Genomic DNA, 14,942 nt, shown 5'->3' with positions numbered 1-14,942 from the left:
AGTTAACCTCCACAATACCATGAAGGGAATGTAGCAGCATTCAGAAGGCTAACGAAGAGGCTGTGATTTGATGGGTAATGAAGAAAGTATTCTGAATGTGTTGTGTGTGTATATACATATGTATGCATATATGTGTGTTGTATACATAGAACAAATCAGTAGTACTGACTAACTATCATAATCAGGCTTAAACAAATGATTAACGTGCACAACCAAGGGGGAGCGAAAATGAACACAAAAGACAACCCATGAGTGAAATTCCAAGTTAAAAAATGGAAAATTAAAGGAACAATTATGAGAGGAGTTAAAACAAAGAAAAACTAGATGTTTCTGCTTTATAAGAATACTTTATTCAGAGGTATTAAATATCAGTATATTCTAGGTCTAATCTCCATTAAATGTAATAAATGCTACAACATCATCACACTACATTTCTGTATAATTTGTTTTATAAGAAGTGGGAAGTAAAGCCTGACTACTAAGATTTGTTAAGTCAAGTTACTTACTCTTAATTTTCGGCTTTGCTTTCTAACGAGTTTACCATGTTGAATGAAATGAACAGGGCATTGGTTCATTGCATTGTCAGCTTTATGTCGAAGCCAATCTTCATAACCCTAGAAAACAGTGAAATGGAATGATGCAGTGATGCACATTTGGCTATAAAGACACAGAACAGCTCTAGCTTGCAAAAATATTTTAAAAAGTTATCCTTGACCAAGATAAGGGAAAAAATATTCTCACTAGAACAAATGACATTGTGATACATGTCAGAAATACAGTCATGTTGGACATATACAGAACCATAGAATCATTCAGGTTGGAAAAGACCTTTGAGATCATCAAGTCCAACCATCAACCCTACTCTACCAACTACACCCCTAAACCATATCTCCAAGCACCACATCTAAATGACCTTTAGACACATTAAGGGATGGTGACTCAACCACCTCCCTGGGCAGCCCATTCCAATCTCTGACTACCCTTTCAGTGAAAAAATTTTTCCTAATGTCAAGCTTAAACCAACTCTGGTGCAGCTTGAGTCCGTTTCCTCTTGTTCTATCATTAATTACCTGTGAGAAGAGACCAGCACCTACCACTCTACAGTGATACCTCTCGGGTAGCTGTAGTGAGCAACAAGGTCTCCCCTCAGTCTCCTTTTCTTAAGACTAAATAGCTCCAGTTCCCTCAGTCGCTCTTCATAAGACTTATTCTCTAGGCCTTTCACCATCTTTGTTGTCCTTCTCTGCACTCCCTCCAGCACCTCAATGTCTTTCTTGTAGTGAGGTGCTCAAAATTGAACACAGTACTTGAGGTGTGGCCTCACCAATATCAAGTACAGGGGGACAAAAAAAGAGCATTCACAGTTACAATTAGCTAACGAAATGATATATTTTAATGAAAACATTTTGATGAATAAGGATGTTTACAATGTGTAGAACAATTTCTGGTGTTTAAGTGATAGTTTCTTGTTCATGCTCTATTGACTCTTGAGTAAGTGCAAAGTACTATTAGAAGCTGAGAAGATAAAATGTAGAAAACATATTTAGGAAGACTGGGACTCCATACTGAAAGATGATAAAGAGATGACATGACTCAAGGTAGTCATATTTCCTGACTGTCATACACTTATGCCAAACTTGTAAACCCAATATAAAATATATATAGTCTTGAAGAATTTTGTTTCAAGAGACTTTGTAGAGTAACATACTTTGGTTGTTCAATTAGCATATGAATTTGTGCTTTATAGAAGGAGACAAAGTAAAGAACAGGGAAGCTGCAACTTTCCACTCAAGAGGTCCTGCTATGGGATAAAGACTGGGACTGTCAAAAGACTCCAGAGGTTACAAGACAGAAAATACCACTTATATAGCATTTTTACATCTAACTCTCTTGAGCACACTTGAAAATTCAATGTAAAACAGAAGTATCACTACCTTGGATGCTCTCAGAGGCAATCCTGGAACTCACAGAGTCTTTATAACTTCAGTGTAATATGGTTCAAAGGGCTGGTACAGCTCCTCAAGCAGGTCCCAAAGTCTAGACCAGTTGTCGTGAGACAGACTCAAGGAGATAGACCGAACTGCTGTACTAGGCACGGCATAATCCAGGCTTTGGTAGGCCACTACCAAACACAGTAAGACCCTGAAGTGTAACATTTCTAAATCTTAAATGTGGGAAAACCACATCTAAAATACTAGCTATTGCATGTATCACAACTTTTGCTCACCAGCAAGAGCTGAATTCTACTATAGAATATTCTCAGTTGCATATAGTTAGCACTGTAAAGAAATGGAAACACTGCTTTCAATAGTTTCTTTAAAAACTACTGAAGAAGTTGTCTCTATTTAGCATAGAGACTGCGAAGGTAATCAGTTATCCTATTAAGGGACAATCAAAATTACGCTCTGTTCTGGGTCTGGCTAGGAGAGAGTTAACTTTCTTCACAGCAGTCCACATGCTGCTGTGCTTTGTACTTGAGGTTAAAACAGTGTTGATTACACTTCAGTGTTTTAGCTACTGCTGAAGAGTGCTCACATAGCATCAAGGCTTTCTCTCCAACCTCCCACCACCACACAAAAAAAAAAAAAGGCTGGGAGGGGACACTGCCCGGACATCAGACTCAAACTGACCAAGGAGATACTACACACCATATGACATTGTGATCAGCAAGAAAAGCCTGAGGAAAAGGAGGTAGAAGGGGATTGTTTGTGGTGACATGTCCTCCTAAGCAAGTGTTACATGTGCTGAGGCCCTGCTTTCCAGTAAATGGCTGGACATCTGCCTGCCGATACTATTCCTTCAAGTGGCCCAGCAAAAGATGCTGAATATCAAGCTGCTTGCACAAACTTTCCTTTCACATTCACATCCCATTCACTGAAATGAAGGAAAGAAATGGCTGCTGTCTGGACCCAGACACAGTGAGGACTGAACCAAGAAAGGGAACTCATTGTGCCAGTGAGTTCTACACTGATAGCTGTCCTGCAGTAGCAATTATAAAATTGGACTGAAGGCAAAAAGCCAAACACATAACGGAACCCCTGTAAAGACCATTATTTGTGACTATACTTTTCAGATTTTTTCAGAAACTACTCTGTGGCTATGGTGACATAGTACAGTAAATACAAAAGTGTGTTGTAGGCACCAAATGCAGAGTACTGCTTATAAACTCACTTGCTAGTTCAAATTGTAGTAAAATTTTTGATGAATTAACTTTGCACTAGCAAGGTTTATGCCAGATCAGCTATCCCCTGTCCTCCGGCAGCTGGCCTGAAACTCACAAAGTCAACAAATTAGTCTTGGCTAAATCAACAGAAAGGGAATCACAAGCTCATTCCTGATTGATTCCTGACCCAGATGAAACTGTAATATCAAAAATTCTGGTAACAAACAGATCTGATCATATCATCCCCATATGAATTAAACCATTCTATAATCATCTGAAATTCCACTAATTTCAATAAGATCCCATCTATATTTAAGTGCTCACGTCAACTGCAGCATCAGAGTAGCAGGTGAAAAACCACGTTAATCTTTTCCTTTTGGTAGTACTAACTTGAAAGTGAGATCACAAACCTGTACGATTCCATACCTGTATTATGTAATTCTATTTTGACATAACTTCTATAAGGATCTTTTATACCTGATGATATAGTAAGAACTGATTTCTAAAAAATACTTGGTTTATGGCTTAATTTTCACCTTAAAAATGAGAGAATACTATAATGTCTGTCCAATACTGGTCTGCAGAAAGCACTGCTGAACTGCAGATTATAATCAACATGCACTGAAGAATTGAACCAAAATAATTTTTATCATCTGTTCATACCATAAAGACTAAGGAAGACAAAGATAAGAACAGATCTAGCTCCTAAGTTTTTGTAGTTCTTACTAAACTAGTTCTCAATCATTTTGAAAAAACATAATAGGATATAAACGGCTATATAGAAACATACAAAAGTCAAAGTATCTGAGTTAACACATAAATGTAAATGATTCCTTGAAACACAAGGACGCCAAAACTATAAAGTAATTTAGAAGCTTGTGTTGAATTAGTGAGATATCATTATATAGTAACCAATTCTACTTAAACTACAGAAACAAAAATAAAATTACTCTGTCAAAATTAATCACAATCAGTCTTTAGGCATTGCCCTAAGACAGTCTAACACAAAAAGGCAGATAAAATTGAAATGCAAAAAAACCAATAATGTTCTCTTTAGATTTACTTTTGCTCACTAAATTACTCACCTGTTTGATAGCTGTTACAGTGATGACAAATAAAAGTGGAAGTCCACTTGTAACCGGACTAGTAGGTGTATCAATAATTAACTGTGACAAAAGGAACAAACATTTTCTGGTTATATTTTTGTGAAAGTAAGCAGGCAGTTTTTCAAGCAAGATGCTTCAAGTAATCATTTCATCAATATATTACAAAGCACCAAGGAACTTCCAATTAAAAAGAACAGTACTTTAAGACCATTTTAAGGACATATACTTACACTAGGCTTGAGAGGTGGGCCCCTGTAAACCTCATGAAGTTCAACAAGGCCAAGTGCAAGGTCCTGCACCTGGGTCAGGGCAATCCAAAGCACAAACACAGGCTGGGGGATGAGTGGATTGGGAGCAGCCTTGAGGAGGATGACTTGGGGGTGCTCATAGATAAAAAACTGGACATGACCCAGCAATGTGCACTCACAGCTCAGAAAGTCAATCGCATCCTGGGCTGCATCAAGGGTAGTGTGGCCAGCAGGTCAAGGAAGGTGATTCTGCCCTTCTACTCTGCTCTGGTGAGACTCCACCTGCAGTGCTGTGTTCAGCTTTGGAATCCTCAGTGCAAGAAAGGCATGGAGATGCGTGAGCAGGTCCAGAGGAGGGCCACGAAGATGATCAGGGGGCTGGAGTGCCCTCCCTGTGAGGACAGGCTGAGAGAGTTGGGGTTGTTCAGCCTGGAGAAGAGAAGGCTGCGGGGAGGCCTTGCAGCAGCCTTCCAGTACTTAAAGGGGGCCTGCAGGAAAGGTGGGGAGGGACTCTTGATCAGATCAGGGAGAGTAGTGACAGGGCATGGGATAATGGTTTCAAACTTAACGAGAGTAACTTTAGATTTGGTATTAGGAAGAAATTCTTCACTGTGAGGGTGGTGAGATACTAGCACAGGTTGCCCAGAGCAGCTGTGGCTGCCCCCTCCCTGGCAGTGTTCAAGGCCAGGCTGGATGGGGCTTTGAGCAACCTGGTGTAGTGGAAAGTGTCCCTGCCCATATCATGGGGGTTGGAACTACATCATCTTCAAGGTCGCTTCCAACCAAAACCATTCTGTGATTCTATGATATCCCATACCAACAAAATATGAAAAATAACTATATGCTGTAATAAGATACAACACTATATTTCAATCACATTAACATTCAGATGTTAATGGCTATCAAAAAAATATTTGCTTGTGAGAGTTTAAGTACGTACCAGACTGGAAAGCTGCAACTTTGGAAGCAAAATTACTGAGCAGTTAAGAAATTTGCATGGTGCTGTTTTCACATGTTATACAATACAGCTGTTTTTATGCATGCAAGAACTAAATCCTGAAATACTGAGCTGTAGCTTCTACAATTATAAACAAAGAGGTAGAATCCAGAGAGAGAGTTCAAATGATAAGAAAATCCAAACTATCCTGGGAATCTGTATAGCTTTTCTTTCTACACAACCTGGTGTGCAAAATAATACAGCCTTTCACTTAACTTAGTAAGAATTTTATTGTTTAACATATTTACATGATTGTGAAAGCTTCAGAATGAAGATACTTAGAAAGCAGCAAACTAGTTATCTGAGGTAATAATTACAAAAACAACTATTTATGTACCACCCTAAGCAAGCATTGTACAAGCATCTATATTTTGGTTTCTCTATAGGCTTTGATTTCAGTGCAGTTGGAAAACTTATGTCAAGGTGTCATTCTGTTATAAAAATGTAATATTTAGCAAAACTAACAAAAGTTTATCAACATAATTTATAATAATGGGTTTACTGATCTGGATGTTTATTACAAAATAAAAATAAAAAGTGACACTCATTCTTTTCAATTTTATGAAGAGATGTCTTGCCATCAAACTAGTGATGGTGTCAATTTCTCTTTAGGCTAGAATCACATTTACAACGTGGAAATGAAAGAAAACACCTTTTGGCACATCATCAACGTAAAAGGCTGTCCAGGCTCAACCATTTACAACCCCAATCAAAACCAGTACTTTTAAGAATTCCTTTGTTTTCTAGAAAGAGTCCAGAAATTTATTGAAAAACGGGGATAGCTTACCTGAACAAGGAAGATGATGAGAAAATAGAAGTTAGCTATTCTTCTGAATTGCTCAAACAAATTTTTCGGTACAAAGTTCCAAAACGTGTACTGAAAATAAATGCACAGCTTATGAGTCTTTGTGAGAGAAATATTATCTACATTCTATGTTCTAAAAATCAAATTCATAATTCACAATTCAAGATTAAATTAAACAAGAAACTAGCATTTTTGTTACTTTGTGTAATAATTACTGAAATGGAATCTTAAATTGGCAATTATGTATTCTTGGAATTACAGCGATTTTCTGTACTGTGATAATCTTGGTACTAGGGACTGAAATCGTTTCTGATTAGCAATAAGTCGCATTCAGAGATTTAGTTACAGAACAGTTTATTTAAAGCCATCAATGGATTTTAAAAACATCTTAGTCATTTCAAACAGCATTTTTAATTCACTTCCATTTTGTATGCATGACTTGAGGAGTTAGGCGGCACTCAGTTAACTATGCAGTCATAGCAAGTTGACTGAATAAAAGTTGTCAGCCTCTCTTCTACTCCTTGGTTTGGACACAAACATACTCCTTAAATAAACTACAGCAGTGAAAAACAGTAAATGGATGCATATTTCTCTACCGATGTTACAAACTATCTAAAGTTTAATAAGATTACATACAAAATAGCATATAAAAGTGCAAGCAGAAAATGCAAAAACTTCAAAGGAAAAAAATATAAAAGAGAGAGCATGACCTTACATCATCTAGTCCCTTCTGCCCTGCAGCAGGTTAAATGACATAGCTCGCTCTGTAGGTCCAAAAAAAGTGCAAGGATTGCTTATTGAAACGCATGTAAAAATGTCAGCTAAAACTGTGTGAAAAGGTGTGAAAAATGACTTAAGAAAACTAACACTGTATCATTTTATCATCCAAATTGTCATTTGACACATAATAAAACGACAACTCCAATGTAACTTTCATTTCAAAGGAGAAGGGCTAAGAAGCCTCTCCTAATTTATTTGTTCTACAAATGTGCCTTGTCTCTTCTTGGCAGATTGCACTGATACTTGCTGATATGTAAATCACGCCACAAGTTAGGCATCTTCTGAATTTGGCCTAGAAAGCAAAGACTGCCAGAGCTGTAGAAGGAAAATACCTCTATTACATCTGCAGATAAAAAGGATCCCTAGGAAGCATGCCTTAGTTGTAGATGAAACCCCTATGTGAGTAAACTTTTTACTTGTTGGGGGTTAAAACCTGTACATGTGTAGGATATAGGAATGAAATGTTCTTTTTCTATCATGTGCCCAAAATCAGTACCTCGTCTAAATACGCCCTAAATAAACACTCATCCTGCTTAAGAGTTCCGTCAATATTAAATCACTTTGAGCAAACCAAAACTCAGACAGGCATACATGCAACAGCTGGAAAGTCAAGTGCTCTCATCTTGCAATCAGAACACTTTTCAGCAGACTGGAATGCTGCTTGCACTGCCCACTACCCATCTACTTAACTTGCAATTTCAAAACAGAACTGGTTAGACTTGATTATTTTTCCTTGCACAACAGTCCCAGTCATTCAAAGCTGCCGTTGTGATATAAGACAATATAGATTTCATTCTATGATAATAATTCTATATTTTCATCATTAACTTTGATTATCAGGCAAATTATCGCTGCTTTCTAATCTCATGCACTTTTTAATGAATCTCTGCCTGCTGAGACGGAAAAATGAACAGAGGTTTCAGTGAATAACTTTTGTTTACATTTTTGTTTACATTTTGTTTTGACAGAACAAGTGTTTCCTCCATGTTAAAGGGTTTTTTTGATGGTTAAAGTTGATTTATACAAGCTCCTCAAACAACCATTCCCAAAATAAAAATGTAATTTCTTCAGCAATAATTTCCTGAGGATTATTTGACTAAACGTGTGGCAACAGCATATTGTTGTCAGACTAGGTATTTAAAACACCTGAACAAGAAAGCCAAGTAAACTAGTTTAAAACAACAATCTATAAAAACGTTGAATGTTTATCTCTGCCCTTGGTATCTGATCCTGCTCATATTCCAACCTCAGTTCACTGTGTTCCCTGGCAAACAGTAGTCCCTCCTGCAGCTCCACCTTTGGTCAGCAACTCTCTTACCTGAATAAGCGTGAATAACCTGGGAGCAGATAATTTTTATTGTCTGAGAGGTATTAGCTTAAATGATAGAGAACTTCTTCAATGTTATCTTCAACCTGACAGACTTTTAGCACTTTATTACACCGGGTTTCAGACATACAAGGTACATCTTTATTCTACCCATTCTTCTTCAAAGGAGGAGGAGTTTAGGCAAGAATGAAAGACCACTAAGGTGTCTAGAGAGACCTCTCCCTTGCCAGCCACCAGTAGCTCAGACCAGTATCTACAAATGGATGATTAATGTTTAGCCGCCACAATCACTCCCAGAAGAAACTACAAAGTGGCTACCACTCAGAACAAGATTTATCTCCTAACTGCATTCAAGGCAGTTTCTCTACCCTAGTTAGACAGGAACAAAAAAAACTTTGGAAAAAAGACATTAAAAATGAAGATATTAAATGCAGCAGATCACTGCGCCCAGACAGAGTTAATACCATCTCTCTTCTTCGGATAATTTCTAGCCACGCTCTCTGTAAACTCTTTATGTAAAGCCATTTATGTATATTTAACTACCTTTTTTCGCTATAACTCACTTGAGGGAAATGAAGTTATCCAAAATTACACACTCAAAGCTCTTAAATTGGGGAAGGCTTAACTGATCTTTTTCAATGCTGCAAAAGGCCAGAGAACATACTTGCCTCTTGCATACAGGAGGCAATACAGCCAGTAGTAGTTAAGTATTCATCCAAGAGATGAACACATTGTGCAAACAGATGCATCTGAAGAACTGTGCAAGGAACTGTAAAATCGGTTTGTCTAGAGTAAAACCAGCATAATTGAAGTAGATTTTCTTCCCATTTATAATTGTAATAGCACCTGCAGTGCTGGTGTATTTCTGTAATCATGCACTTGGACTAGTTATGTGCATCTCTGCAGTATTCCTGCTTATGCCCTGCTAATGACTCTTTGCTAACGACATGTTGCTTCCAGCTCCAACACCTCCCCAAGAATTAATATAAAACAGGGTCTTCTTAACAGTGGTTTAATTTTTTTAAACACTGTATTTTTGACCTTTTCAGTTGATATCTGTATCCAGAACTTTGGCTCATGTTTCAACCTTGTCTTTCTGTCCTAAGAGGCAAATATTTTCTTAAGTCAAAAGAGTTTAAGTAATCACTTGACATCAAAAGCTGGAGCAGTAAGAAAAAAGCATTCCACATTGCATTATTGAGTTCTGTCTACACCTCAGTTTCTTACAGCTTATTTGTTTTAAATAGCCACCACCTCTCTTCTAACCTGCTCTGATTTCACTCCTTTCCCTCAACCTTTTCAACTGTTTCTTGTAAATGCCTAAAATTGTTCTGACAAAAGTATCCGCTATATTGGTTCAGCCTTGGTTTGTAGGCATCTTGCTATGCTGATTCTCATCCCTTCTGGAAAACAGATTCCATCAAGGATAATAAATTCAGGGAGGAACAGAAAAAAGCTGAACAATAATCTTGCAGTCAGTTCCTCAGATTTTTCAGTGATTTACTTTTAACAGATCAAGACATACACACAAAACTTGAACATGTCCATTGAGAGTTCAGTATTTTTAACACGCAGATTTTTATAATACTTATCAATCACCAGGAGACAATACATTCTTAAGGCTGCCAGCTTAACTGGACTGTATGTGTGTATATATATGCACATAACATTTTATTTATAATATAGTATTATGGTATTAAAAGAATCTAAGTATTACATATATTACATATATATAGTTATCCCCCTTCAACAGAATAGCTGAAAAAGGTCTGATCAAAAGTCAATAATTTCTTTAAAATTAGTTTTATTTACAAAAATGTTTCTTTTCTAAAAAAAACCACACCACAATTTGTCTAACTCTGATAGAGTCGAGAACTGGCAGAGAAAATTATAGTAAAGGGTGTGAGAAAAGGAAATCAGTAATTAGCTGAAATACTGAGTTGAGAGTATAGCTTGTTTCTCTCACTTGACTTGCTTATAACCACATTGGAGGTCTGTGGCAGAACAGATTATCTTCTTTGATGGATTAAATCAACCTCAACTCCTTAGCTTTTTCAAGCAAAAACTTCAGACTTCTGTGCTTATATACAACAAAGCCAGAATAGAATATCCATGAAATTTTGAAAACCACTTTGCATTGTTTAGGACAGTTTGGAATGAATGTAGAAATATCCCATTAACTGTATTTTAACGAAAGTATTAACATGCAACCACCTGCACAGTGTTTATCACTTCATGGAGGGAGAGGCCCCTGTTTCTCCACACCACATGATGCAGAGTGGTTCACATCAACAGGATCACTGTAAGCTCTGTTAGATGTAAGCTTTTGCATGTGACCAAGAGCCACCTGTACACTTGGACAAAGGGCAAAAATGAAACTGATTTGAGGAAATTAGTTCAAATGGTGTCTACACATTTGAATGAATAAGTTATTTTGAAATAGAGTTCCTTAAAAAAAATTGCTGGTAGAAGAGGATTTCTAATACAAAGAAGCTGTTTTTTAGTAGTCCTTGTTCAGCAACTCTCAATCTTAGGAAATAGTGGCTATATCTCCAGGAACTCTTCTGACAAAGACATCCCCCAGCATCTGGAAGATGATCTCATTCCAATTAAAATAAAACAAACCAAAACCAACTTACAGCAAGGATGACTGACTAAAGATGGAAGTCACAGAGACACAGAGAGCATTAGGAAAACAGAAGAACGTGGGAGAGAGCGTGCAAGAGTGAGCAAGCTTCACTTTGTCACATGTAAAGTGAGAAGAATTACACTTGTCTTTTCTGGTGTCAGGTTTGGACCTGCTTGCTTCCCTTCCTTTCTTCCACTTCTCTCTCGCTGCATGTGGACTCCATACTGATATGAAAAACTTGAAGGCTCTGTTAGGGGCAGTACCAGCAGAGACTAGAAGATCACCAATAACCCTGGGCTGAGTCAGGGGAAGGGTAGGTGGCTGCTCCTGGGAACACAAGGGAGGTTGCAGAGAGCCTTTGCCCTGGAAATCCCACTCTGAGCAGGATCATCAAGAGCTAATATCTCTTCATTGCTCTCTCTAGGCACTGGCAGTTGTCCAGAGGGAAATTGTATTATTGTGCCTAGAAGGAGAACTGCACACTCATGCACTCCCACCCCATCACAGGTATTGCTATCCCTGAGCTGGCACCAGACAGCCCAATTGATTCAGAAGCATTTGAGACTGACTGCTGATCAAGCCCATTTACTCTTCTTCATTACTAACAGCTCCTGCCCCTTTGGCATGGCTGGGCAAACCTATGTTAACACTTGCAGCGTTGGATCTGACCTTCTGCTTCCACCAGTATGGCTGTGAGTCAGTGGATTACCTGGGCACAAACTGGGAGCTTCATGTTACAGCTGCTTTTACAGCATGTCCACACTAAAAATCACACACCACATTGCCTGCATTGGTACCTGTTTCATTTGCATTTGTGTCTACCCATCCTCTCTGCCCCCACATGGCATGCTACACAGAAATATTTATCAGCTTCACAAACATATGATCAGGCTAGTTGCCACTGTGGGTTTTGGATGCTTTTTTGACATTCAAAGGTCATTGCTTAGGGCTGTGTTTGAACTCCTCATCTTGAAACTGCTATGTCATGGCCTGAGAGAGGCCAGACAAATTCTTCCAATTACAAAGTATCACCCTGCAGAGGTGTTGGATAGCCTAGGTCTCTTCTGGTTTCCAAGTGGCTCATCTTGGTGGAGGCACTTTAACATTTCCTTAGCCTTCAGTATTAACATTTCTTCTAAATGTGGCAGAGTTAGAAATCAGTCTTTGTGTTCTTATAATGACACTAAGAGTGAGTGCTGCAGGGAAGAGGTATAGCACAAGGGCAGGAATTTCTGCTGGAAGAAAAGAACATTTCAACAACCATCACCGAAATACATCAGAATTACTTAACTTTATTTAACTATTAGTCACTGCGATTGAAATGACTTGCAATTAATCAGATTAGCACTGAAGGTAGCTAAGGTTTCCCTTGCAATTTGTAGGGTTCTCAACATGCAGCATTATTGTTTCAGGCCATTCTCATATAAACCAATGTTTGGATCAGTATTTGACAAGAAGCCCCAAGGAAACATGCAGACAACAGAAAACGGTTCACCTTATTGCTTCTTTACAGGAAGAATAGGAAATAAAGCTACAGTACAAGTCAGCATTTCATAATTTTGTATCATAAATTAATTTGAATTAAACCTCTTTAGGGCAATTTCTTCAAGTAACAGTTCTGCATCCACTGTAGATTCAATCTTGCATTTCACTTAAGAGGCATATCCCACTACTCTTCAGAATCACCTTCTGGGAGCTTAAGCCCCATTGCTTCCAGTTATGTTAGTGACCCAGGCACAAGTGTTTTTTATAGCTGTAAAAATTTCTTTATGAAACTATGACAGTAAAAGTTTGCAGCTAGACATGATCACTAACACAAAATGCTATGTATTGATTACCCACAGACTAAAAAGAAGAATAAAAGACTTTGTAAGTCTTTCCAACCCAGCCTTCTCTATGGGTGGTACAGAAGAAAACCCAATCAGTCCTCCTGCAGAATGTTCCTGGGGTTTCAAGTTTGTACGCTGTCTCTGACACCAGGAAGTCTCTGATCTCTCATTCAATAGGCTATTCCTATCCTGGCATCTCTGAAATTTTTGGTTCTTTCCTGTGGTTCATTAGGTTGTCTGTCAAAAGCAGTAAGTGGCTGTAATTAAACATGTTCTTACAGAACTGCATATTGTTGATTCAAAAGAGACCTTCTATGTGACTTGACCCTCTGTTCAAGACTCAGATGTATACTTCCAGCTAGTCTTCAGTTCATTGATTCAGCTAGAACAGGAGATGCAAATCCCTACTTTCTCTACAAACGAACAAGATCCTTGAAGCATAGCAGTTCTATAAAGGTACCAGATCAACATCTGGAAACCAAATTTGAAGGTTACATGAATGAATCAAGAACTAAAACCATTATTATGCCATCGCGTAAATCCATGGATTGCCTATACATCTAATGCTTTGTACATTTCTCCATCTTAAAAACTCTACAGCTGGCCTGGGAAAAGGTACAGGCCAAATTTGAGCAAAGGTATGAACTAGCTTCCACCCAAGCAATTACAGAACAGATTAAGGTTATTCAGCCTGGAAAAGAGTATGTTGGAAGACCACTAACACTATCAGGAAGATAAACAGGGGTAACAGTTGTTCTCAGATTCAAGGACTTGGATCATGAACTGAAATTAGCAAGTAGAAGTTTCAAAATTAAGGTTCATAGTTTCTTTTGGTCAACATTTCAACAGTTTAAATTAACTGAAACTTAACTGTGCCTTAACTATGGATTCTGAAAATTTACATGGGCTCAAAAAGTATTGAAGAAATTCACAGGGAGAAATCCATTAGAGACTTATTAAATACAAAATCATCACTTTGAGCTCACACATGCCTAAGCCACAGATCAGCAAATACTAAGAGTATTTGGGGGAAGTATGACTCTATACTTACTTGTCTTGCACTCTTCCCTAGGCATCTACTGCTGGTGACAACATACTGTGCCAGATGGACCTTTGGCAATTCTTAGCTGGTCAAGCACATCCACGTACTACTACGCACTTACAGATACCCTGTTTAGCAAACCGACTGGGGTACTTCCAGCACAAAAATATGAAGCTTGGACCTTAAGGAAGTTTCATATTAAAAAGTTATTTTGTAATTTATCAGTCTTCAAAAAAAAACCCACAAACTTTTGGTAGGGTGTTTCAGAAGGAAAAAAGTTGTTTCCCACCAGTTCTGTTAACTGCTACATAGTTTAACTCACTTTCCTTTTGACATAGTAGTTCTACTAGTCAGTAAGTAATTTCAAAACGTGAATAATTTTTAAAGAAAAGCAAGTAAGCAACCTTCCTGCCAGTTCAATTTCTTTTCCTTTCTTCTCTTTTGAAACATTAGGATTTTCTATCAGGTGATATTTTGCCATGCTGCACTGTCACATGATATCTTCAATCAAGGGCACACAACAGCTGCTTTAAAGGCTAACACCGTAGCCAGCTGAAGTAGCTAAAACTTAGAGCAACATAAGGATCCACCTTACAAAGGTCACTACCTCTAGAACATAAGCAAACTGCACACACAATCCAAAAGACAAATTTTTGCCTTTTATTATTTCAACACAGCCTTCTTGTAGTGTGTTGTCAAAATTATAATTGAATTAACACATTAAATCAAAAGAGCGGTTTTATCTGGCCAAGCTCTGTCTAGGTATCATTTTTCATGACCAGGAATATATCATTAAGCAGACAGAGCATTAACCACATTCCACAGTGACACTGCAATATACAACAATCTCTGTGTGCTGGAATCAAATTATTATCTTGCTGACACCAGGAAATCTCTGGTGAAGCACAGTAAAGTTTACCTTTGGAAGGAGATAATATGAACCTTAAACTTCCCTAGTTATTTCAAGCTGCTGGTTTTTTTCAGGGCTTTACGACAGGACATTTGTTAGTATAGCA

At 38.0% G+C, this 14,942-nt stretch overlaps 1 protein-coding gene across 1 annotated transcript in view; it reads right to left on the bottom strand.

The window, feature by feature from the left end:
- The window catches only part of ATP11A (ATPase phospholipid transporting 11A), an 85,479-nt gene that overhangs the window by 50,783 nt on the left and 19,754 nt on the right, over positions 1 to 14,942 (bottom strand). The window contains exons 4-6 of the mRNA XM_086481730.1: positions 6,302 to 6,391; positions 4,249 to 4,329; positions 507 to 614 (exon numbers count right to left, since the gene is read on the bottom strand). Coding sequence (XP_086337856.1) covers positions 507 to 614; positions 4,249 to 4,329; positions 6,302 to 6,391 — 279 coding nt within the window. The remainder of the gene's footprint in view (positions 1 to 506; positions 615 to 4,248; positions 4,330 to 6,301; positions 6,392 to 14,942) is intronic.

The sequence above is a fragment of the Leptosomus discolor genome, chromosome 1, assembly GCF_034619465.1.
Source record: "Leptosomus discolor isolate bLepDis1 chromosome 1, bLepDis1.hap2, whole genome shotgun sequence".
In the NCBI taxonomy this organism is placed as follows: Eukaryota; Metazoa; Chordata; class Aves; order Leptosomiformes; family Leptosomidae; genus Leptosomus; species Leptosomus discolor.
Note: the sequence above shows the minus strand (reverse complement) of the source record. Positions and strands in the feature narration are given on the sequence as shown.